The following is a 23,176-nucleotide window of genomic DNA, read 5'->3' as shown; positions in this document are numbered from 1 at the left end:
TCCTTTCCTTAGAGTCATTCTCATCCTTCTGTTGCTCTTACGACAATGGTGGACAATACTTTATTTGTACATCATAATCTGGGAGTGATCGGTGTAAGGAAAAATGAATGATGACTTTAAATAGACACAAAGACTGAAATGCCAAGGTATGGATCATCCATAATCACTTTTTGCATCATAACTAGATAAACCAGCTACCGATTATATAAAAGCTGGGTTATTTCTATACAAGCGACAGCAATAGAAGAGCAGCGGCTGATACAGCACTTCATCAGGTCAGTGCATGTCTGCTGATAATATGTAGATAGAGTGGTGGTGATCATTATTGTTAGAGAAATGGGCAAAAATCCATCAAAAAAAATCTTTTTAATAAAAATTCATTAAAATCCACAAATCGAATTTGTACCAAATCTTTATGATGTACAATACAAAGTTATATTGTGGTACCTTGATAGCCAGAAAAATGTAAATACTTTTATGCCCAAAAATGACAAAGGTATTCTCGGAGTGATACCTTTATTGGCTAACCAGAAAAAATATATATGTGCAACTTTCAGAGGACAGAAGCTCCTTCTTCAGGCAAGATTACAAATGAATTGATAAGACACAAGGCACAACATTTAAGAGATGTTACAGCAAGACAATTGTTCATGAGGTGGAGGGGGTGATGCCTCCTATTGCCTTTTTGCATCTGGATAGAAAGAAAATGTTGCTATTCATTTTTGCCAGTTTCTTCAGGAGGTTGTTCAGATCCATCTGTGATCGGTACATTGGGGTATCTTCCATTATCATGATGTCCAATACAAAGTTATATTGTGGTACCATGTTAAGCAGAAAAATCAATGTAAGTACTTTTACGGCCAAAAACGACAAAAGTATTCTTTGAGTGATACCTTTATTGCCTAACCAGAAAAAAAAAAAAAAAAAATTATATATATATATATGTATATATATCTCTATATCTATATCTATATCTATATATATATATATATATATATATATATATATATATATATATATACACAAGCTTTCAGAGCACAGAGGCCCCTTCTTCAGGCAGGATTACAAATTACAACTCTTTAGAATTTTATTGCATGTCCAAATACATGGAAAAAAAAAATTGTTCTGTTTCACTTCCTCCCCCTACCAAGAGTCATAATTTTTTTAATCTTCCATCGACATCGCTGTATGAATTATTTATTTTTTTTTTTTATGGGTCGAGTTATAGTTTTGAATGACACCATTTAATCAATTGATGTACTGGAAAAAGAGAAAATAATTAAAATAATTCCAAATGTTTCCAAGTGTGGTGACATTGCACAAAAAACACAATTCCACAAATGTTTTTTTTGTGGGTCTTGTTTTTACAGCGTTTATTGTGCAGTAAGAATAACCCGACAGTGTGGACAATATGATACCACAGATCTGAAAAATTACGGCGATACCAAATTGTATAGCTTTTTTTTTTAAGTGGTGAAAAAAATGTGGAAATTTGTAAAAAAAATAAAAAAAATCCCCAATTTTCCAAGACCTGTGACGTTTTCATTTTTACATCAATGGAGCTATGCGAGTACTTTTTTTTTGCCTAGGCAGCTTATGTTTTTATTGATATCATTTTGGTGTAGATAAAACGTTTTGATCACTTCATATTGCATTTTCTTGGTGTCTAGTGAAAAACCACAATATTGTAATTTTCATTTTTTTATGGGCTTAATCAATCTTTTATTTTTATATATTGGACTTTTACTGACACAGCGATACTACAATACTGTTTATTTATTTTTAAGGGATAAGAGTGGGCGATTCAAAGTTTTTATATTTTTTTATATTTTTAAAGCATATATTTATTTTTATTTTATTTTGTAGTCCCCATAGTGAACTTTAATATGATTGTATGATCGCTTATAGTACACAGTATACTGCAATACCACAGTATTGTAGTATATAGCAAAAATAATGGTCTTCTACTATGTCCAGCTACAAGTTGGCCTTCACAGGACCACCATTTTGTTAGTGGGCATGGGGCTGCTGTCAGCAGGCTCCCGGATGTCTTGGAAACTTAACGCAACTCCGTAATTGTAGCTTTCATGGTCACATCGGACAAAAGATCACTACAGGGAGCCAAGATGCACCAAGATCACATCCCTGCACATACATTCGGATTGTTTCTCAGATGTCGGAAGTGTTCTCAGCCTCAAGATTTTACAATATACACAAGTTTTGAGCAGCAGATTTGTAATACTTGTGATGATACAGAATTTCTGTCATTTTCAAAAATTTTCCGATGTGATATTGAAATTCTTTTATTTTCGTAGGCTTCATATTTTTACACTTTATATCAACATGATTCCTATGCCTCACAATATGTTTTGCTCTCACTATGGACCATCTACAAACCCCCCAGCCACTCATCTCTGCTATGAGGTTTATGATCAGAACCAACGTATTGATTGTGGTCATATTACCAACACCGAAGAGTTCCAAGCTGAGGAGGTGTTTCTTGGAGAACGATTCAAAGATGCTTGGAGAAAATGCACGATTGTATGGTACATCTCCTGGAGTCCTTGCGATGACTGCATTCAGATCTTGTTGAACACATTCCTTCCCAATAACCCTCATGTCAAGTTGCACATCATATTTGCCAAGGTCTACAAGGGCACTACTAAGACTAAGATCCAAGAACTTAACAGTAGAGGAGTAAAAATACAAGCAATGTCCCATACAGGTCAGTATGGTCCAAGAGAGTTCACCTAATGCTATTATTTTTGAAATGTGCCGAGTTTTCTGACTCGTAAAGAGGTTGTCCACTACTTTAATGTTGATGTGCTATCCTTAAGATAAGTCATCAATATCTGATCGGTGGGGGTGTGACAACAGACACCTTCACAAATCAACTGCTCTCGGTGCCGCTGCCGGAAGGGTTAAATTACAGAGTTGCTTTGTCTACTGATAGTGGCCGCAACCGGGTACTGCACAATCACCCCCTATTAAAATCAATAGGGAAAGGATGTGCAGTACCTGGACATGGCCACATTTCAGTAGATGGAGCAGCTCCATAACTGAGCACTTCCGGCCACCGCTAGTATCGAGAACATCTTATCGGCGGGGGGACGACGACTGGGTGTCACACCCCACCAATCAGACATTGATTACCTATCCTAAGGTCTTCTACTGTCCTAAGGATAGCTGATCAATGTGAAATTAGTGGACAACATCTTTAAGTATTATACACACCAACACCTATCCCATTGTTGTTGTGCCACAATATGGAGCAATCAAACTTTTCATTATAATATATTTCAGTGCTGGTTGAGGGTCATGTAATTTGTCCCTTTGGTGGAGTTTACATGGTTATTATACAGTGCCTACAAGTAGTATTCAACCCCCTGCAGATTTAGCTGGTTTGATAAGATGCAAATAAGTTAGAGCCTTCAAATTGCAAACGAGAGTAGGATTTATGAACAGAAGCATAAATCTTACAAACCAAAAAGTTATGTTGCTCAGTTGAATTTTAATAAATTTTAAACATAAAAGTGTGGGTCAATTATTATACAACCCCTATGTTTAATATTTTGTGGAATAACCCTTGTTTGCAATTACAGCTAATAATCGTCTTTTATAAGACCTGATCAGGCCGGCACAGGTCTGTGGAGTTATCTTGGCCCACTCCTCCATGCAGATCTTCTCCAAGTTATCTAGGTTCTTTGGGTGTCTCATGTGGACTTTATTCTTGAGCTCCTTCCACAAGTTTTCAATTGGGTTAAGGTCAGGAGACTGACTAGGCCACTCCAACACCTTGACTTTTTCCCTCTTGAACCAGGCCTTGGTTTTCTTGGCTGTGTGCTTTGGGTCGTTGTCTTGTTGGAAGATGAAATTACGACCCATCTTAAGATCCTTGATGGAGGAGCGGAGGTTCTTGGCCAAAATCTCCAGGTAGGCCGTGCTATCCATCTTCCCATGGATGCGGACCAGATGGCCAGGCCCCTTGGCTGAGAAACAGCCCCACAGCATGATGCTGCCACCACCATGCTTGACTGTAGGGATGGTATTCTTGGGGTCGTATGCAGTGCCATCCAGTCTCCAAACGTCACGTGTGTGGTTGGCACCAAAGATCTCGATCTTGGTCTCATCAGACCATAGAACCTTGAACCAGTCTGTCTCAGAGTCCTCCAAGTGATCATGAGCAAACTGTAGACGAGCCTTGACATGACGCTTTGAAAGTAAATGTACCTTACGGGCTCGTCTGGAACGGAGACCATTGCGGTGGAGTACGTTACTTATGGTATTGACTGAAACCAATGTCCCCACTGCCATGAGATCTTCCCGGAGCTCCTTCCTTGTTGTCCTTGGGTTAGCCTTGACTCTTCGGACAAGCCTGGCCTCGGCACGGGAGGACACTTTCAAAGGCTGTCCAGGCCGTGGAAGGCTAACAGTAGTTCCATAAGCCTTCCACTTACGGATGATGCTCCCAACAGTGGAGACAGGTAGGCCCAACTCCTTGGAAAGGGTTTTGTACCCCTTGCCAGCCTTGTGACCCTCCACGATCTTGTCTCTGATGGCCTTGGAATGCTCCTTTGTCTTTCCCATGTTGACCATGTCTGAGTGCTGTTCACAAGTTTGGGGAGGGTCTTAAATAGTCAGAAAAGGCTGGCAAAAGAGATCTTTAATCCACACATGTGAAGCTCATTATTCTTGGTGCCTGAACTACTTCTTAATACTTTAGGGGGACCAAACAGAATTCTTGTGGCTTGAGGGGTTGAATAATAAATGACACTCTGAATCAACTTTTAACGTTTAAAAAAAAAAAAAAAAAAAAAAAAAAACAATATTTGCTGCAGTGCATTTCCCACTTCCAGGCTGATCTACAGTACAAATGTCACAATGCCAAGTTAATTCCGCATGTGTCAACCAGCTAAATCTGCAGGGGGTTGAATACTACTTGTAGGCACTGTATGTGTTTTTCCAGCCAAAACCAGGAAAGTATCCTAAAATTAAGTAAACACACCAAGGAAATTCTTAGGGTGACTATAGATAGGAGTCAAATCTTGATCAAACCAGGCTATTTCATAAGGATGAAACGGTTATATACGGTATATTATTAATATATATTCCTTGACAACAGAGCTTTGGAGAAAGAATGATCAGGAATGTTGAGTTACACAATTTCTTTTGGAAGTAACTTATTTTCTTCTCTTCAATGAAATGAACATTTGGGAGAAATAACGTTTAGTGAAAAGCTAATTAATCGGCATGGCTTAACTTCACGCTGGGGCTCCACAGTGATACAGCGTCACACACTATTTATTGTAAAATTGTTAGAATGTCAAAAGCTAAAAGTTTCCCTAAAAGAAATAAGGTACATACTCAAGATGATCGAACATTTTGAAATTAATTCACATTCGCCAGATGGGCAGAGTCAAGACCTCAGGAGAATATGTGGTACTCATGATGCTTTTTATAGACACGTGAGTCCAGTGTCTATTTTCCATAGCCGTAGAGAAAGGGGGAAAGAGAGAGGGGAGAGATAAAGAAAGGAAGAAGCAAAGAGAAACGAGAGAGAGAAAGACAGAAAGAGCGAGAGAGGGAGAAATAGAGACAGAAAGAGAGGAAAAGAGATAGAAAGAGAGAGGGAGAAAGTTAGAGAGAGAGAGAAAGAAATGGAAAGAGAGAGAAAGGGAGAGAAAAATGGAAAAAAGAGACTACTGTACAGATGTGAGGTAAAATGGGGAAACCCAAGCAGCAGTCGGGACAGCTCAACGTGTAAAATAGTGACGACTATTTTTCAGAAATTCTCGCTAATCGAATCACACATTGTTCAAATTCGATGTGATCTAATTCAATTATTAATCTTCCCTAATACACGCAAATGTTGTGGGTTTTTTGTAACGTTTTTAAAAATTGTTTTTACAAGGAAACATTGAGGTTGAGTTAAGGTTTAAAAAAAAAGTCCCCAGAACCCAACATCAGTCTTGCTTAGGCTGAAAGATATTTACAATAAATACCCATTAAAAATAACCTTTAATATTGGTGTTTAAAACTATTAAGAGTCTCACAACAAATACTTAGTAACAAGAAAAAGACCTAAAATATAGGCATGTGATCCGAACCTGTTTATATAAATCACCCCAATCTATTATTCACTCTGTGAGGGTGTCTTCAAAATCCATTAATACAACCCAGGAATACCTAGTAACAGAAGATTGGATGTATCCAGATAGGATCACCATAGCACAATACATAAAGGGAATAGTACACTTTTGTCCTCAAAGCATAGAAAAAGACACTCTATAACAATGGGGCACCATAGATCCCCTACTTAAGTTGATACATCCACCTCACTCAGAGGAATTAATAATCCTAATTGGTATTTTAAAGGATATATCTCCAGGACACAGCATATAGGGCCTCACAGGCCTCCCCAATTTGGGGGCCTGACAATAAAGTGCATTGCAAATTCCCTTATAGCAGCATTTTATCAGGGATAATTAACCCCCTGCAGTAATATTCCCCACAGGAATACCTATGTAGCCTTCACAATAAGCCAAGCCTTATTAAAAAATAAGACATAGATAGACCTCCCCGGTATTTAAATCACTATTCATTAGTTCATGACATGATTTAAATCCAAAAAACAATAGATGAGGAAACAACTTATCTTAATGACGTGGATCTCTGTTTCCCCATCAGGTAAAGGCTTCCAAGTGTTTTAGTCAGATCAGGGATGTTTTAATTCCCTCTATATTTTCTCAACGCGTTTCCCCATTCAGTCAAAGGTTCATCAGGAGAAAAGTGTTTGCTTCAGCATGATAAGCACTGATACGATGTCCTGCTGCATTTTATCAGCAGGATGGGGAAACAGAGATCCACGTCATTAAGATAAGTTGGATACGTCCAATCTTCTGTTACTAGGTATTCCTGGGTTGTATTAATGGATTTTCAAGACACCCTCACAGAGTGAATAATAGATTGGGGTGATTTATATAAACAGGTTCAGATCACATGCCTATATTTTAGGTCTTTTTCTTGTTACTAAGTATTTGTTGTGAGACTCTTAATAGTTTTAAACGCCAATATTAAAGGTTATTTTTAATGGGTATTTATTGTAAATAGGTTTCTAGGCTGCCCACGTTATTTATCGATTTTTGTAAATTTATTTAGGCTGAAAGATCCCCAAAACCGCTCAGTGTGCACCTGTGGAAAACAATTGTGAGAATGTGGGGATATACATTTTTTGAAAACAGAAAATCCAAAAAGAATGCTTTCCTATTAAAAGCACCAACAATTTTTGATTTGTTTGCTTTTCCCAAAAATATAGTGATACAAGTTGAGAGAAAAAAAAATCTTGGAAGGAAAGTGTAAAGACATACCTTAGGTTCTGTTGACATCTGCGTCATGGCTTCTATTAGCCATTAAACCAAACCAGATTCATTGCACCCCGGAGCTTAGCGGCGCCTGAGATACTTCATTGGCTTCCAATTGAGTCTGTTGGGGTTCTGTTATTTAAAAAACGATGACGATGCCAATGTTCATTTTAAATATTTATCATCCAAAAACTCGCTATTTCTTGAAATTGGCTAATTAAAGGAAACGTTACATTTTTGCAACATTTTATCATCCATATTATGACTGCAGGTCACGGACCACACACAGTTCCTGTAAACTCAATTTTCAAGACTATCGGATTCTATTATGACCGAAGTTCAGTTCCACCTTAAAGTCTGTTGTAAAGACTCAGATTAGGTTCATAGGACATTAAAATCTCCCATAGATTATTAATTTGCATTGCTGCAGACCCACAGTATTAGCCCCATTGTAATCCTTGAGTTTATCTATACTAAATCTATTAGAAATTAATAACAAGTGACATTATAGCATTTTTTTTCTACTGATATGCAAAGACCTTGCATAAGAAAGTTTTCAGGAAAACCTCAGAAACCACCATATGTATAATGAGCTTTGATATACTTCATCCTGACACTTGCAAAGAACCGCACTGTTTTTGAAGTTCCAAGTTGCTTATCGTCAGATTTAAAACTCGGGTCTTAAAGACTCAGAAAAAGAACAAAAAAGAGAAAATGAAAATAACATCTAACATTAGATTTTTCCTCTTTAATGCAATAATTATTTTTTCTTGGTAATTTTGTGTTTTAGATTTCCTTTATTGTTGGAAACACTTCGTTGACACGACAAAATCATTCATTCCATGGCAAAATTTGGCCGGAACCTATCACAACACATTACAATGGCTGTCGGATGCTTTACAGTCCGAATCGTAGGCAACGTATCCTCACCCATCCCTTGTAGACTGTGAGCGCTCGCGGGCATGGTCATCTCTCCTCCTGTACCAGTCGCTGACTTGTATTGTTTAAGATTATTGTCCTTATTTTTATTATGTATACCCCTTTTCACATGTAACGCGCCATAGAGTAAATGGTGCTATAATGATAATAATAATGTAGTGTACAACAGATGTACACCTAGAAAGTAATAAGAAATAACTTATTTTACAACCTGTAGCACTTTTTGGGATTGTTAATCCATGATCTGCTCCATCTTCAGATAAGGAAATCTGAGAGGTTGGGAATACTGGGAATACTTGTTTTCTGTCCTCCTTTACAGAGAGTTGCTCTAGGAGTAGGTTTCTGTATCAGAAAGCCGTTTCCCAGCCCAAATCCTACTCCTTTTCTTATATGTATATAAAAAATTGAGAGACCAAACGGATGCCTTCTCAGATACAAAAATTTAACTCTCTCTTCTTTTCGACTATGAAATGGAGCAGAACAGGATCCTTGCATTTATGCTATATATGTACTATAGTTTCTATTTTTATGATATTTTTTGCTTATGATTTCAGAAATATTTTATCATGGCCAATAGCAGTTATTCTGATAATGATCTTAATCTTATTGTACTATGTATTATTTTATTGAAGAAACTTGGATGAAATGAATGGAAAAAGACAATAAATTGAAAGTTTTAAGAGGTCTTCAAATTAACGTCATGCATGAATTACTCGGGGCGCTGCTGTAATGATGATAGAAGGCACCCATGTGGCTGCTATTAGGCCGCTAGAGTGGGCCACACTGTGGTGGGTCCCATCAATGTTATTACTGACTGGACAGAACTTTTGTAGGATTCCTTGATGCACTGTTAGCAAATGAAGGGTCATAAAAAAGGTGGTGAAAACCAACTCTTTCTATCCTGGGTGGTACAATCTGGCCCCCTTTTGGAGGGACGATCTTGATGTATACTATAGGTTTCCTCTCTTCTATATTTCTATATGCAAAACTGGAATATAAGTTGTAAATCCAGAGCCTTAGTGCCTATAGGAGCAATATAGTGCACAATCATCTCATAATACTGAAAAAGCCAGTTCTGACATTCTCTGGGGGTGTTTCCTTTTCCCCCTGTATGATGCTGCATTTTTATAATTGGACAGTGTAATACAGGGGAGAAAGTAAAATTCGCAAGCCAATATCTCTTCAAAAGAGATCTAAAAAATAAAAACTATGTTTTATTCAGTTCTTCAGCCCCTTTATCATAAGGTATAATGCTATACCACAAGTAAACTCTACTAATAGAAATAACCCCATTTTTCTCATATTTGATATTCAGATCTAATAAAATATCAAATTAATTAACTTGTATGGTAAACACTGTAAAGAAAAAGAAATTCAATTGCGTTTTTGGTCATTTGACCTGTATAAAAATTCATCAAAATCTTGAATGTCCCTCAAATTAATATCAATAAAAACAAGCCCTAACATAGCTCCATCAACAGAAAAATATAAATGTTACGGGTCTTGGAAAATGATGACAAAAATTTTATTTTCACAAAATTGTGATTTGTTTTCATCACTTAAATAGAAAAAAAAATTATGTAAGTTTGGTATCCCCATAATTGCACTGACTTTAAAACATGATTTTTTTAAAGTAATTTTTACTGCACAATAAATGTTGTAAAAACAAAAAAAAATGTCTGACTTTCACTTTTTCCATTTTTTAATCCCACTTGGAATTTTTTATTTTCCCATTTCGTAGTAAATTGTATGGCAACATGAATGGTGGTATTCAAAACTACAGCCTCTCCCACAGAAAAAAAAAGCCGTAAAATGTTTAAGTGGAAGGAAAAATAAAAAAAAAAAGGTATTGCTCTTGGAATAAGGAGAGAAAAAAAAACAATGTGCAAAAATGGAAAAAATAAATAAAAAATTCCTTGTCACTAAAGGGTTAATATCACCTAACAAGGGGATTTCTGTTTTTTATTAAGAATATCTCCAAATCTGAATATTTACTCGTCACTTTTTAAAAAAAACTGTATGGACAGAGATTAGTTTCTTTCATGTGACGTAGCACAGAGAAGCTCTTTCAGTTTCCTTTCCTGAGAGTCGTTCACATTCTCCTGCTACTTTTATGTTCTTGGGTGAACAATATCGGACTTGTAAAACGTAATCTGGGAGTGATCAGGAAAGAAAAAATTAATGAGGTTGACTATAAACAGACACAAAGACTGGAATGTACAAACCAAACAAAGGATGTTCTGCATCGTTACTCGAGAAACCCGTTTCTATCTATCAAAGATTGGATGATTTCCATCCAAGGAGTCAGACGAGACGACTGCTGGAAAGTTCAACATATCAGGTCAGTACGTCCCCGGTCAGTATATGGATATGTCTAATCTAACATTGTTATGCCTAAATTAAAACCATATACCTAAAATTACATAACATAATACTATCTACATTTTGTAGACATGTCACAGCTGAAAAATAAAACTAGGAACGATTCATGCTTCATCCTACTGTCAGCACGTAGATGAGTGAAAACTATGAGTCCTTCTGCCAACATGAAAACCATACAGTAACATAGTCATGTAGCTGGAAAAAAAAGGAAAATAGAAATACAAAGATGAAAAAAAAAATGTTCCTCATTTCAGCCCCAAATCCTGCAAAGTTGATCCTGAGGAAAGCAAACCTTCACCTGAAGTTAAAGACAATTTTCCACATCTTAGGGAAAAAATTGCTCTCCCAATTCCAAAATAAACCCCCAGATCAACAGTTCATCTCCAGAAATCTTATACCCATAACTGGTAATACTATAATTTCACACGATACTGTCTACATTTCTATAGACACCATAATGTCACAGAAGAAAAAAAAAAAAGTCTAGGCTAAACTCACACAGCTTTAGATATTTTTTCAAAAAAAAGTTGTTTGCCTGGATGATTTTCATTAGTGGTCTCAGGTGGTTCTCTGGATGTTGCAAAACTACAAACCCAAGCTGGCTAGGACATGGTATTTCCACAACCGTGAAGAAGCATTGTTCCAGAAACAGTACCATATCTTGGGTTGGGTCTGCTATAGTGGTTCCTCTCAGTTGAAGTGAATGGAACAGAGCTCCAATCCATCTGTAGACAAGAGTGAAGCTGTTTTTGGAGGAACACAGTAATTTTTTTTGATAACCCTGTATAGCCCTTTAGTGTCATCCACCATGTACGGCAGATATAACCACTTATATTAGGGAGCAGGTTCAGTCTCCTTTATACAGTGCAGGATCCAGCGTTGTTGAACTTCTACGACCAGAGCTAACCTCTTAGATGCCGCTGTCAACCGTGACAGTGCCATTCAAGAGGTACGAAACCCTTTTGTGGGCCATTAGATCCCTTCCCAGCAGCCCGATAGTAGGATTCAGATGACATTGTCATAGCAGTTGGAGACTTATTAAAGTCCTCATGAAGCCCAGCTTGGTAATTAATACTGTGATATATTATTACAGTAATGTATTCTAGAAGTGATCAAGGTTGATCACAGGTTAAAGTTCTCCAAAAAATAAATAAATAAAATCAAATATTAAACCCCTCCCCCCCAAATATATATATTTAAATAGCAAAACCTAAAAAATAAATTATCTTATTTGGTGTCACGAGTGTGTAATTGACGGAACTAATGAAATATTTATTCTATAATGTCTATACAGGGAAAAAAAAAATTGAAGTGAAAGAATCTCTTCTTTTTGTCACTACATCTCCCCCCGCCTAAAAAAATGAAATAAAAAGAAATTACGATGTTGTATAGATCCCAAAATGGTACTAAAAATACTAGAGCTCATTTTGCAAAAAAGGCAAAACCTCGAGGAAAAAAATGTAAATGTTATGGCTTTCAGAATAAGGCAACTTAACCTCAATTTTTTGGGGGGAGTTTTTTTTCTGTAGTAAAACAAGTACGGTATGTAAATTTGGTATCACCATAACCATACTGACCTGTAAAATGTAGTCACCAAAAAAGGCTACATCTCCAAGGAGTTAAAGGGAATGGAGTCATCAGAAAATGACCTATTGTTTTAATCAGGTTTTTCTGTTGCAAGTATTTTTTTTTTTAAAAAATGTCATTTTTTTTTCCTATTACACAATTTTTATTAACCACTTCCCGACTGCCCACTGTACATAAACGTCGGCGCTGCCTGGGCTCCGTACAGCGCCGACGTTTATAAATGGTCGGTGGTCCCCCAGTGCTCAGGACCCCCAGGGTCCTGCAAGCGTTGCGGGTGCGTTGCAAAGCGACAGCTCTGACAGGGGACATCATCGGGACCTGATTGGATCAGGTCCCAATGATGTTAACCCTTTGCTATCTTCTAGATGCCGCGATCTATAGTGATCGCGGCATTTAGAAGATAATGAGAGGAGAGGGGGTCGTCCACTTACCTCTCCGACGGCCCCCCTGATGTCTGAGAGGACCTGGCCTTGTCATGGCAGCCGGAGGTCACATGACCGCCTCTGGGTCTGCCATGTACGGTGTCCTGCTGGGCTCAGCCTGCAGCTGAGTCTAGCAGGAGATAATGACAGTTTTACACTGTCAGCAGAGCTCTCATGCAATGCAATACATGTCTATTGCATTGCATGAGAACAGTGATTAGAAAAATAAAAGTGAATGTCCCATACAGGGACTAAGTAAAAATTAAAAAAAAAAAAAAAAAGTCTAAAAAATGTTTTCAAACTGTTAAAAAAAAAAAAAAATCACAAAATAAATAAAAATAAATATACTGATTTATTGGTTTAATATTTTATTTATGCAAAAACAAAAAAGTACACATATTTGGTATCGCCGCGTCCGAAACAACCCAATCTATAAAACTGTCACACTAATTAACTCCTTCTATGCACGCTGTAAAAAAGGAGCAAAAAACTATGCTTTTTCATCATATCGTCAAATAAAAATTGGAATAAAATGTGATCAAAAAGCCAAATGGAAATAAAAATGGTACCGCTGAAAACGTCATCTTGCGCCGCAAAAAAAAAAAAGCCGCTATACAGCTCCATTAGCCGAAAAATAAAAAAGTTATAGCTCTCAGAATAAAGTAATGCAAAAAAATTATTTTTTCTATAAAAGTTTTATTGTGTAAAAGCGCCAAAACATAAAAGAAGATATAAGTGTAGTATCGCTGTAAACGTACTGATCCGAAGAATAACGCTGCATTATCAATTTTACCACACGCAGAATGGCATAAAAAAAAACCTCAAAAAACAATTCCTGAATTGTTGGTTTTTGTTCATTTTGACCTCCCAAAAAAAAGGAATAGAAAGCGATCAAAAGATGTCACGTACCCTAAAATGGCACCAATAAAAATGTCAACTCGTCCCTCAAAAAACAAGCCATCACATGACTCTGTTGGTCGAAATATGGAAAAATTATAGCTTTCAAAATATGGCGATGCAAAAACTAGATTTTGCAAAAAAAAGCGTTTTTACGTTTGCGACAGCTGCCAATCATAAAAACCCGATATGAATCTGGTATCACTGTAATCGCACCAACCCGAAGAATAAAGTCATGTAATCACTTATACCGCATGAGGAAAAGCATAAAAAATAAATAAAACCAATTCTTCACCTGCTGCTGATTTGTTTATTATGTCTCCCAAAGATCGCAGTAAGGCTCTGCTCACATTTATCCTGCGCTCTGCGCTGAGCACTTACACCGGGGTTTCCGTGTTAATCTCTGAAATACGTGATTCAGATGGAACCCATGACTGAAGATTCCCTGTAATGAGGCAGATATAGGCCACTGTGGATGCCATCTGGCCTGTGATCCTACGGTGTCAGCTTTGTTAGGCGTGCATAAAAGTGCGGTTGGCCACAGTTTTGTGCACTTCTGAAAAAAAGAACACCGCTAAACAGAGGCCAGACGGAGTCCAGAGTAACTCTGCTGCCTCGTTATAGTAAATGGATCCCGCAGGGGTTACATCTGAATTATATCACTTGGAAATTTAGATGGAAACCCCGATGTAAGTGCTCAGCCTGGAGAACAAAATAAATGTTACATAAAATGTTCCTAATAAAAGCTTCAACTCAGTCCTCAAAAAAAGCTAGTCCCCACTCAGGTCCATTATCTGTTAAAAATATAAGGGACTTCCAAGTTACTGGTAGCAGAAAGGCTCTGGAAAAGCGAAATGGCCCTTGCCCCCCAAAAGAAATTCAAAAAATTTTGTGATCCCAAATCCAAATGCCTCCCTCCCTTCTGAGCCCCACAATGTGCCTAAACTACATTTAGGGTCCACATGTTTGGCATTCCTGTAGCGATGAGAGCTTGCCTAATTTACAGGTGCATGTCTCCAAAAGCATGATTTGGGCACAACGTACTGGTCACTACAGTGTACTGGTCACTTCAACAGCAGTTTGAAATTTTCACTCGGCAACATCCACTGCTGCTTGTTTCTGGAAAAGACCCATGGAATCAAAATAATCACTACACCTGTAGGTAAATTTCCAAAGGGGTATAATTTCCAAAATGGGGTCACTTGAGGGGGGGATTCTGCTCTTCTAGCACTTAGGGGCTGTGTATATGGAGTCCGCAAACTATTCTACAATAATTTGTTCTCCAAGAGTCAAATAGCGCTACGTCCTTCCCGGATCTCGCCGTATGGCTAAGCGGTACGGTACAGCCACATATGGGGTATTGCCACATTTAGAAGAAATTGTGTGACACATTTAGGCACCATTTTTACCCATTGCCCTGTGTGAAAATGTAAAATCTGAGGGTAAAACATTTTTTTGTGGTAAAAATATTATGTTTTCTTCACTGCCCAATGGTATAAATTTAAAAATTACTCACTACTTCCCTAGATGAATTCCTTGAGAGGTGTAGTTTACAAAATGGGGTCACTTGTGGTGGTTTCTGCTGTTTCGGCATGTCAGCGACTCTTCAAATGTGACATGGTGTCTGCAACCTATCCCAGCCAACATAGCGCTCCTTTCTCTTCCGAACCCTGCTGTACACCAAAGCAGTGGTTTTCCCCCACATATGGGATATCAGCATACTCAGGAGAAATTGCACAACAAATTTCATGGTGCAAATTCTCCTGTTACCCTTATGATAATGCAAAATTAGGGGATGAAAAACATTTTTGTGGGGAAAATGTGAAAATTTCGGCTCAATATTATAAACTCCTGTGAAGCACCTGGGGGCGCAAGATGCTCACCACACATCTAGATAAGTTCCCTAAGGGGTCTAGTTTCCAAAATGGTGTCACTTGTGGGGGGTTTCCACTGTTTAGGCACATCAGGAGCTCCCTGAAATGCGACATGGCGTCGCTAATTATTCAAACAAATTTTACATTTAAAAAGTCTAATGGCGCTCGGTCCCTTTCAAACCCTGCCGTGCGCCCAAACAGTGGTTTTCCCTCACATATGGGGTATCTGCGCGCTCAGGAGAAATTGCACTACAAATTGTGTAGTCCATTTTTTCCTGTTACCCTTGTGAAAATAAAAAAATTGGGTCTAAAGTAACATTTTTGTGAAAAAAAGTTAAATGTTCATGGTTTTCTTCCACATTCCAAAAATTCTCGTGAAGCACCTGAAGGGTTAATAAACTTCTTGAATGTGGTTTTGAGCACCTTGAGGGGTGCAGTTTTTAGAATGGTGTCACTTTTGGGTATAATCTGTCATAAAGACTCCTCAAAGTCAATTCAAATAAGATGTGGTCCCTAAAAAATTTATTTTTGTAAATTTTGTTGGAAAAATGAGAAATCGCTGGTCAAATTTTAACCCTTATAGCTCCCTAACAAAAAAAAAAATGTTGGTTCCAAAATTGTGCTGATGTAAAGTAGACATGTGGGAAATGTTATTTATTAACTATTTTGTGTGACATATGTCTCTGATTTAAGGGCATATAAATTCAAAGTTTGAAATTTGCTAAATTTTCGCCAAATTTCCGATTTTTTCACAAATAAACGCAAGTGATATCGAAGAAATTTTACCACAATCATGAAGCACAATATGTCACAAAAAACAGTCTCAGAATCAGGGGGATCCGTTGAAGCGTTCCAGAGTAATTACGTCATAAAGTGACAGTGGTCAGAATTGAAAAAATTGGCCCGGTCACGAAGGCGAAAACAGGCTCTGGCACGAAGTGGTTAAAAAAAAAAAATATTGCAATTTTCACACTGGTCTTTATAGATTAATGGTGACAGACATTTATGTGACTGTCTAGATTATGTCATTCGGGGTTTCCATGTGGTTGGCACAGAAACATTCAGGAGAGGTGAATATGGGCTACATATCTGTCACTTGTAAAATACTTTAAATTGGTTGTCCAGGCGAAATGAATATTCCCCCGGTGGCTTGGCATGCTAAAAAATAAAGGAAGCGATACTCACCTCCTTGGTCAGGTGACTTTCACAGCACGTCATTGGTGACATCACTGATGAGACACTGCTGCTCTTCCAGCATTGATTGACAGGTAGCCCGTCAAATCATGTTATGGCACTGGACTAGCCTCATCTCTGCCTATCGTTCTCAGACTTTTCTTCAAACTATATTTTCTCAGGGCGTTTCAAAGAAAAAGATACCCAGTTGAAATTGTGCAGCCAGGCTCTAGATACAGGTGCATCTCACTAAATTAGAATATCATCAAAAAGTTAATTTATTTCAGTTCTTCAATACAAAAAGTGAAACTCATATATTATATAGAGTCATTACAAACAGAGTGATCTATTTCAAGTGTTTATTTCTGTTAATGTTGATGATTATGGCTTACAGCCAATGAAAACACAAAAGTCATTATCTCAGTAAATTAGAATACTTTATAACAACAGCTTGAAAAATGTTTTTAAAATCCAAAATATTGTCCTAATGAAATGTATGTTCAGTAAATGCCCTCAATACTTGGTCGGGCTCCTTTTGCATTAATTACTGCATCAATGCGGCGTGGCATGGAGGCGATCAGCCTGTGGCACTGCTGAGGGGTTATGGAAGCCCAGGTGGCTTTGATAGCAGCCTTCCGCTCGTCTGCATTGTTGGGTCTGGGGTGTCTCATCTTCCTCTTGACAATACCCCATACATTCTCTATAATAGATTCTCTATGGGGTTAAGGTCAGTCGAGTTTGATGGCCAATCAAGCACAGTGATACTGTTGTGTGTAAACCAGGTATTGGTACTTTTGTCAGTGTGGACAGGTGCCAAGTTCTGCTGGAGAATGAAATTTCCATCTCCAAAAAGCTTGTCGGCAGAGGGAAGCATGAAGTGCTCTAACACTTCCTGGTAGACGGCTGCGCTGACTTTGGTCTTGATAAAACACAGTGGACCTACACCAGCAGATGACATGGCTCCCCAAACCATCACTGATTGTGGAAACTTCACACTAGACCTCAAGCAGCTTGGATTGTGGCCTCTCCACTCTTCCTCCAGACTCTGAGACCTTGATTTCCAAATGAAAATTGGAACTCTACGACCTTGTGAAGTGTGTCAATGACTGCCTTCAAGACATCTGTCGAGTCAGCAGTTTTCCCCATGATTGTGGAGCCTACTGAAACAGACTAAGGGACCTTTTTAACCGCTTAGGAAGCCTTTGCAGGTGTTTTTTTGTTAATTATTGCAATTTACTGAGATAATGACTTTTGTGTTTTCATTGGCTGTAAGCCATAATCATCAACATTAACAGAAATAAACACTTGAAATAGATCACTCTGTGTGTGATGACTTTTTGTATTGAAGAACTGAAATAAATTAACTTTTTAATGATATTCTAATTTAGTGAGATGCACCTGTAGCATTAATCGCCTAACAGGTTACCTTTAAGATCTCACTAGGCAGGGAATAACGCAAAGGTCTGATGTACTACCTGGGAATCAGCCTGCCCTAAGTGTCCTTGAGGTCTCATTTAAGTAAAGATTCAACATTGATTTTCTCAGCCAAGAAGATATGTTTGAACTTTGCTTTTACATCTCTACCCAGCAATGTATCAAGGTCCCTCAAAGGCATCATTCAGACGTCCGTATATCACAGTCCAACCATCAAGTGTTATTTCTGGACAAACTTGTGGGTCTCCTGACCTAAAGTCAACAGATAAAGTCAACAGACTCTAAGGCATATATAAGTTTGTGTCAGGAGAGCCACCGTCAGTCCTGGAAGTCAAGTTCTGTACTTGAACCATGAATGTGGTCACATACATTGATGTAGATAGATGGGATATGATTGTAGCAAACGTTCAGTTGTGAGAAGAATTTGTCCTGTTTCTGTCTTCTGTGTCTTTCTGTATTTGTAAAATTTTCCAATGTGATTCTAATTTATTTATTTATTTTTTAAGCCTTTGACTAGTGCTCTTTCCACCAATATGATTTTGATGGCTCCTATGATGTTCTGCTCCCATTACCGACCAAATCCACAGCCTCCGGCCACTCATCTCTGCTATGAGGTGTACAATCAGCAAAAAGCTATTGATTGTGGTCATCTTACTAACACCAGAGAGTCCCACGCTGAAGAGGTGTTTCTTGGAGAACGATTTAAAGATGCTTGGAGAAATTGCACTATTGTATGGTACATCTCTTGGAGTCCTTGCAATGCTTGCACTGAGATTTTGCTGAACACGTTCCTTCCCAATAACCCTCATGTCACGTTACACATCATATTTGCCAAGGTCTACAAGGGCACTACTAAAACGAAGATCCAAGAACTTAAACGTAAAGGAGTAAAAATACGACCAATGTGTCAAATAGGTAAGAGACTGCACCTGATTGAACTATTTCGAGTTTTGACAATCCTAGATGTTCCACATACCAAACCCTCATCCCATCATCGATGTGCCACCATATGGACTGAAAAAGTCAAATTCTTCATCTAAAAGTTTTTCAGTGCCTATAAGGTTAAGTAAGTGATCCCTTTGGTTGGATTTATACAGTGATGTGAATGTGTATTTTCCAAGCGAAAAAACAGGAAAGGATCCTACATGGAATAAACATATAAAGGAAAGGGTTTAGGGTGGCCATAAATAATTAACAAAACTTGCCCGAACAAGCCTATTGCACAAAGATGTACTGGTTATTTATTATGTAGTCTTCCGTGATGGCAGATGTTGGAGGAGAGAATGATTGGGGATATTAGGTTCCACCATGCCAATCTCTTGAAGTGGCTTCTTTCCTTCTCCTCATTAAAAAGAACATGTAGGAGAAATAATGTTTGGCCAAAACTTGTTTTGTATGGTTACCATCAGGTGATCCAGTGATTTTTTTTATAAAATTGTGGGACTGCAAAAATCTGTTTCCATAGGAGGAAAAGTTAAATACAAAAGGAGATAGAATTTTTTTTTTGTAAATTTTGTAAAAAGGTCAAATTTTTACAAGATTGAATCAGAGTTCTACAATATTTGACCGTGAGTTTCTGGGTGATGGACAATGCAAATCTTTCTCGGCTGAAACAGCTTCAAAAAGTGTAGAGCGTGAAACTGAAAAAGAATCCAAGAAATGCGGGGTATACATTTTCTTGAAAAAAAAAAATCCAAAAAGAATGGTTTCCTCTTAAAAGCCTACAAATGGGAATGTGTTTGTTTTTCCAAAGAATAATAATAAAAAAAAAAATTGAAGGCTTCCATTCATAAGTAAAGTGTCATTCCAAAAGTGATGGACCTTTCCAAGAAGGCTCCAAACATTTGCTACTTTTTTTTAGTGGATGCAGAAAAAAATCTGCGCGAACAAATCTATCCATGTGTTATGAGTAACTTCTTTGTTCGCACCACTACTGGCACATGAAGGGTGTCCTCAAAGCTATAAAGAGTAGGGTTATAACCTCATCTGCTAGAGGAGAAATGGGTGCAATGAGGATCTGGGTCTCTGGCATCTACGTACATTCCTTTTTTATTTAGGGAACGTTGATTGAATTTCTTTGAGGAATTCAAAATAGTTGAGTCTTTAAGTGGAAACCACTTTAGGAAACGCTCCTTTTTTTGGGGAAGTTTAGGAGGATTCAGTTTTTGTGAAGCGGTTTTGAAGAGTATTTTACAGCCTTATGATTGGACTGCGGCTAGTTTAGAGCGATCTCCCTCAGGATCTGCTTCAAAAAAAGTAACATTCACTCTGTTTCAAACCCAGGAGTATTTCAAAAAACCTCGTCAGGAAAAAAAAAAACAAAACACCAAAAACTCCTCATATGAACATCACACTGGATTTCCAATAGAAATTAATTGGAAGAGTTTTACGAGAGGATTTTGGAGAGATTCTGCGCAAAATATGGCTGAAAAAAATTCAGAATGAACACAGCCTTAGACGAAGAGTTTTGAAGGGAATCAGTCAGCAAGTTTTTGCTATTTAACCTGAGAGCAGCATAATGTAGGAGCAGATACTGGATCCAGTGATGTGTCACTTGCTGTAGTTTCAATAGTTTATCAGTAGGAGATTATCATTTGAGGACTAGGTGTCTTGTGCAAGGCAGTCCAGCTAATCTGTGTAACCCCGCCCCCACCACTGATTGGCTGCTTATGTACAGTGTACACAGGAAGCTGCCAATCAGGGATGTGGGCGGGGTTATACACAGCACAGCAGTTATAGAACTGCTATACGTACAGCAGAGAAAACAGAACTTCTATCAAAAGTGCACCAAGCTACCCAGTACGTGATATCACTGGAATCAGGCTCTCTGCCCCTACATTGTGCTGCTCTCTGATTACATATAAAATACTGCTGCCAGATTCCCTTTAAGAACCACACTTTTTTTTTTTTTAGAACTTACAGGTTGCATATAATTTGACTTTAAGCAGAAATGACTGGGCAAGAACCTAAAACTATTCTATTTTTATTCTTCTATTTTCCTCTTCATGAATTAATTTTCTTTCCCTTGTATTATTAGACTTCCGCTGGTGTTGGAAGCATTTTGTCGACACTTCGGAATCCTTCATCCCATGGCAAAATTTAAACCGCGACTATCACAAGGCTTTCCGATGGTTGATGGGCTGATTACTACAGAACGTACACAATATAAGTGTAAATGGACGGTGAATGAAGGAGTTAATAAGAAATACTAATTTTACTGGAATCAGAAAGTGGTTTCCCAAATCAAAGTCCCACTCTTTATCTCATATACACAGGAAAAATTGAGAGATAAAATAAATGTCTACTGAGATGGATTGACCCCTTCATAACCAGTAATTCTCCATTTATCCACTTTTCCTTTTTATTCCCCTTCTAAAAGTTTGTTGAGTCAACATATCCGTATGAGGATGTTTTTTTTTTTTTTTTTGCAGGACAAGTTGCAGCTTTGACTCCATTCATTTTACTAAGATTACATAAAATAGGAAAAATAACATTTCTACGTTGGGTGAAATGGTGAAACTCCCCCCCCCCCCCCCCCAAAAAAAAAAACCCACAATTCGGCCATTATTGGGGGGAGGCTATTGTTTTAACTTTTTTCTTTATTCTCCAGCTTAGTACGATTACATCAGAAAAAAAAAAAAAACTTGTAGCGTTTTTTTTCTTTTTTTACAATTTTTTTAAATTCAGAAATTTGTAAAAAATAATAAAACTGGATTTGTATCTTCTCCGAGAACCATAGTTTTTTGTTTTAAAAAAAAAAATCAATGGAGCTTGTTGTTTTGTTCACAGCGATGACGTTCTTTATTAATTCCATTTAGAGGCAGATACGCCATTTTAATTACTTTTTAATGCATTTAAGAGGCATTTCAGCAACTCAAGAACAGCAAATTCTGGCACTTATTTTTTTTTTACTTTTTGACATTTATGTTTAGCTTTAAATTACGGTATATATTTCCCCACATCAGGCTTTTATGAACATGATACCAAATGTGTTTTTATTTCCATTTATTTTTTGTTAACTGGAAAAAGGGAGGGGAATTAAAATGATTTTATTCATATTTTTAAAACTATTATTTATTTTATTTTTTACATAATTTATTGGAGTAAAATTGCCATTCTACTTTGAAGCCCAGCAAATGGCTGAGTTTTAGAGGAGGAACAAGATGGCAGTGAAAAGGCCTTCAGTAGATCCTCAGCACCTCGCGATTGCATCTCAGGGGGTGGGGTGTTGGTTAACAGCAACATTTAAAGAGCAGCAATCGGAGCTTGCTCTGGTTGCTGCTGTTCTCCATAGGTGCTGGCTGTAGTATGCACAGCCACCACCTGCCGGGTATGGCACTGAGCTCCTACGCCTGCTCTATACACCCGGGTAGTAGTATATACCATTACATATCAACTCAGAGAAGGTAAGGGTTAGTACTTCTTTCCCCCCTCGTCTTCTTTTTGATTATGATATGGGGCACAGCAGGATACGAGTATTAATATTAACCATATATTATACGTTTTGTGTCACCTTTTTCTGGGAATTGGATGTTTCACCCCCAGCAATTCGCCCCTGGGTACATTTCGTCCCCAGGATGTTTTGCCTGCGCACATTTCACCCCCAGTTCGCAACGGTCCGGAGGCGAATGTTCCTGGGGGCGAACTGCTGGGGGGCAAATCTTCCTATAACCCTATTCCTTATGATTTTTGCACTAATTTAATGTTAGCATCAGTGTTTAATAGGAGAGTTCTTATAATAAAAGTTTCAATATTGTGTTATTAGTTTTTAGAAACTTGTCGGAAGCGCTAATGGGAAAAAGTCACTTAATTAAATAAGAGGCCATCAAATTATATAACCTATACATCTTTTGGGACAATGTTGCACATCCCACAAAAGTAGATGTGGCTGCCATGGGGGTCACCGGAGGGCGAGAGCTACATAGTAGCCGCTACCATTCTTATGGACATACTTACAATGGGGAATCTGTTTTCCAGGGGTCTGTTCATATTAGTCCCATCTTATAGCTGCGCTATGTGCTCCGATTCAATCAGATTTCTCCGCACTTCTGCTCTTTCTCCCCTCTCACAGCACACAGTCTCACACACAAAGAGATGCTGCTGCTCC

The 23,176-nt window shown here is 37.9% G+C and overlaps 2 protein-coding genes across 2 annotated transcripts; both read left to right on the top strand.

The window, feature by feature from the left end:
* Positions 1 to 220: 220 nt before the first annotated feature.
* LOC141155081 (DNA dC->dU-editing enzyme APOBEC-3H-like) lies at positions 221 to 9,217 on the top strand. The gene is made up of 3 exons (XM_073641719.1): positions 221 to 275; positions 2,316 to 2,725; positions 8,152 to 9,217. Exons 2-3 carry the CDS (start codon positions 2,344 to 2,346, stop codon positions 8,274 to 8,276), a joined length of 507 nt encoding a protein of 168 aa, XP_073497820.1. The 5' UTR covers positions 221 to 275; positions 2,316 to 2,343; the 3' UTR covers positions 8,277 to 9,217.
* A 1,124-nt stretch (positions 9,218 to 10,341) lies between these two features.
* LOC141155080 (DNA dC->dU-editing enzyme APOBEC-3H-like) lies at positions 10,342 to 21,575 on the top strand. Its single transcript, XM_073641717.1, has 3 exons — positions 10,342 to 10,641; positions 18,576 to 18,984; positions 21,107 to 21,575. The coding sequence occupies exons 1-3, from the start codon at positions 10,516 to 10,518 to the stop codon at positions 21,211 to 21,213; spliced, it is 642 nt and encodes a 213-aa protein (XP_073497818.1). The 5' UTR covers positions 10,342 to 10,515; the 3' UTR covers positions 21,214 to 21,575.
* Positions 21,576 to 23,176: the final 1,601 nt, after the last annotated feature.

The sequence above is a fragment of the Phyllobates terribilis genome, unplaced genomic scaffold (genome assembly GCF_046119375.1).
Source record: "Phyllobates terribilis strain yellow unplaced genomic scaffold, ASM4611937v1 Scaffold_7__3_contigs__length_470593459, whole genome shotgun sequence".
Classification (NCBI taxonomy): domain Eukaryota; kingdom Metazoa; phylum Chordata; class Amphibia; order Anura; family Dendrobatidae; genus Phyllobates; species Phyllobates terribilis.
The sequence above is the reverse complement of the archived record's forward strand: the minus strand, read 5'-3'. Positions and strand labels throughout refer to the sequence as shown.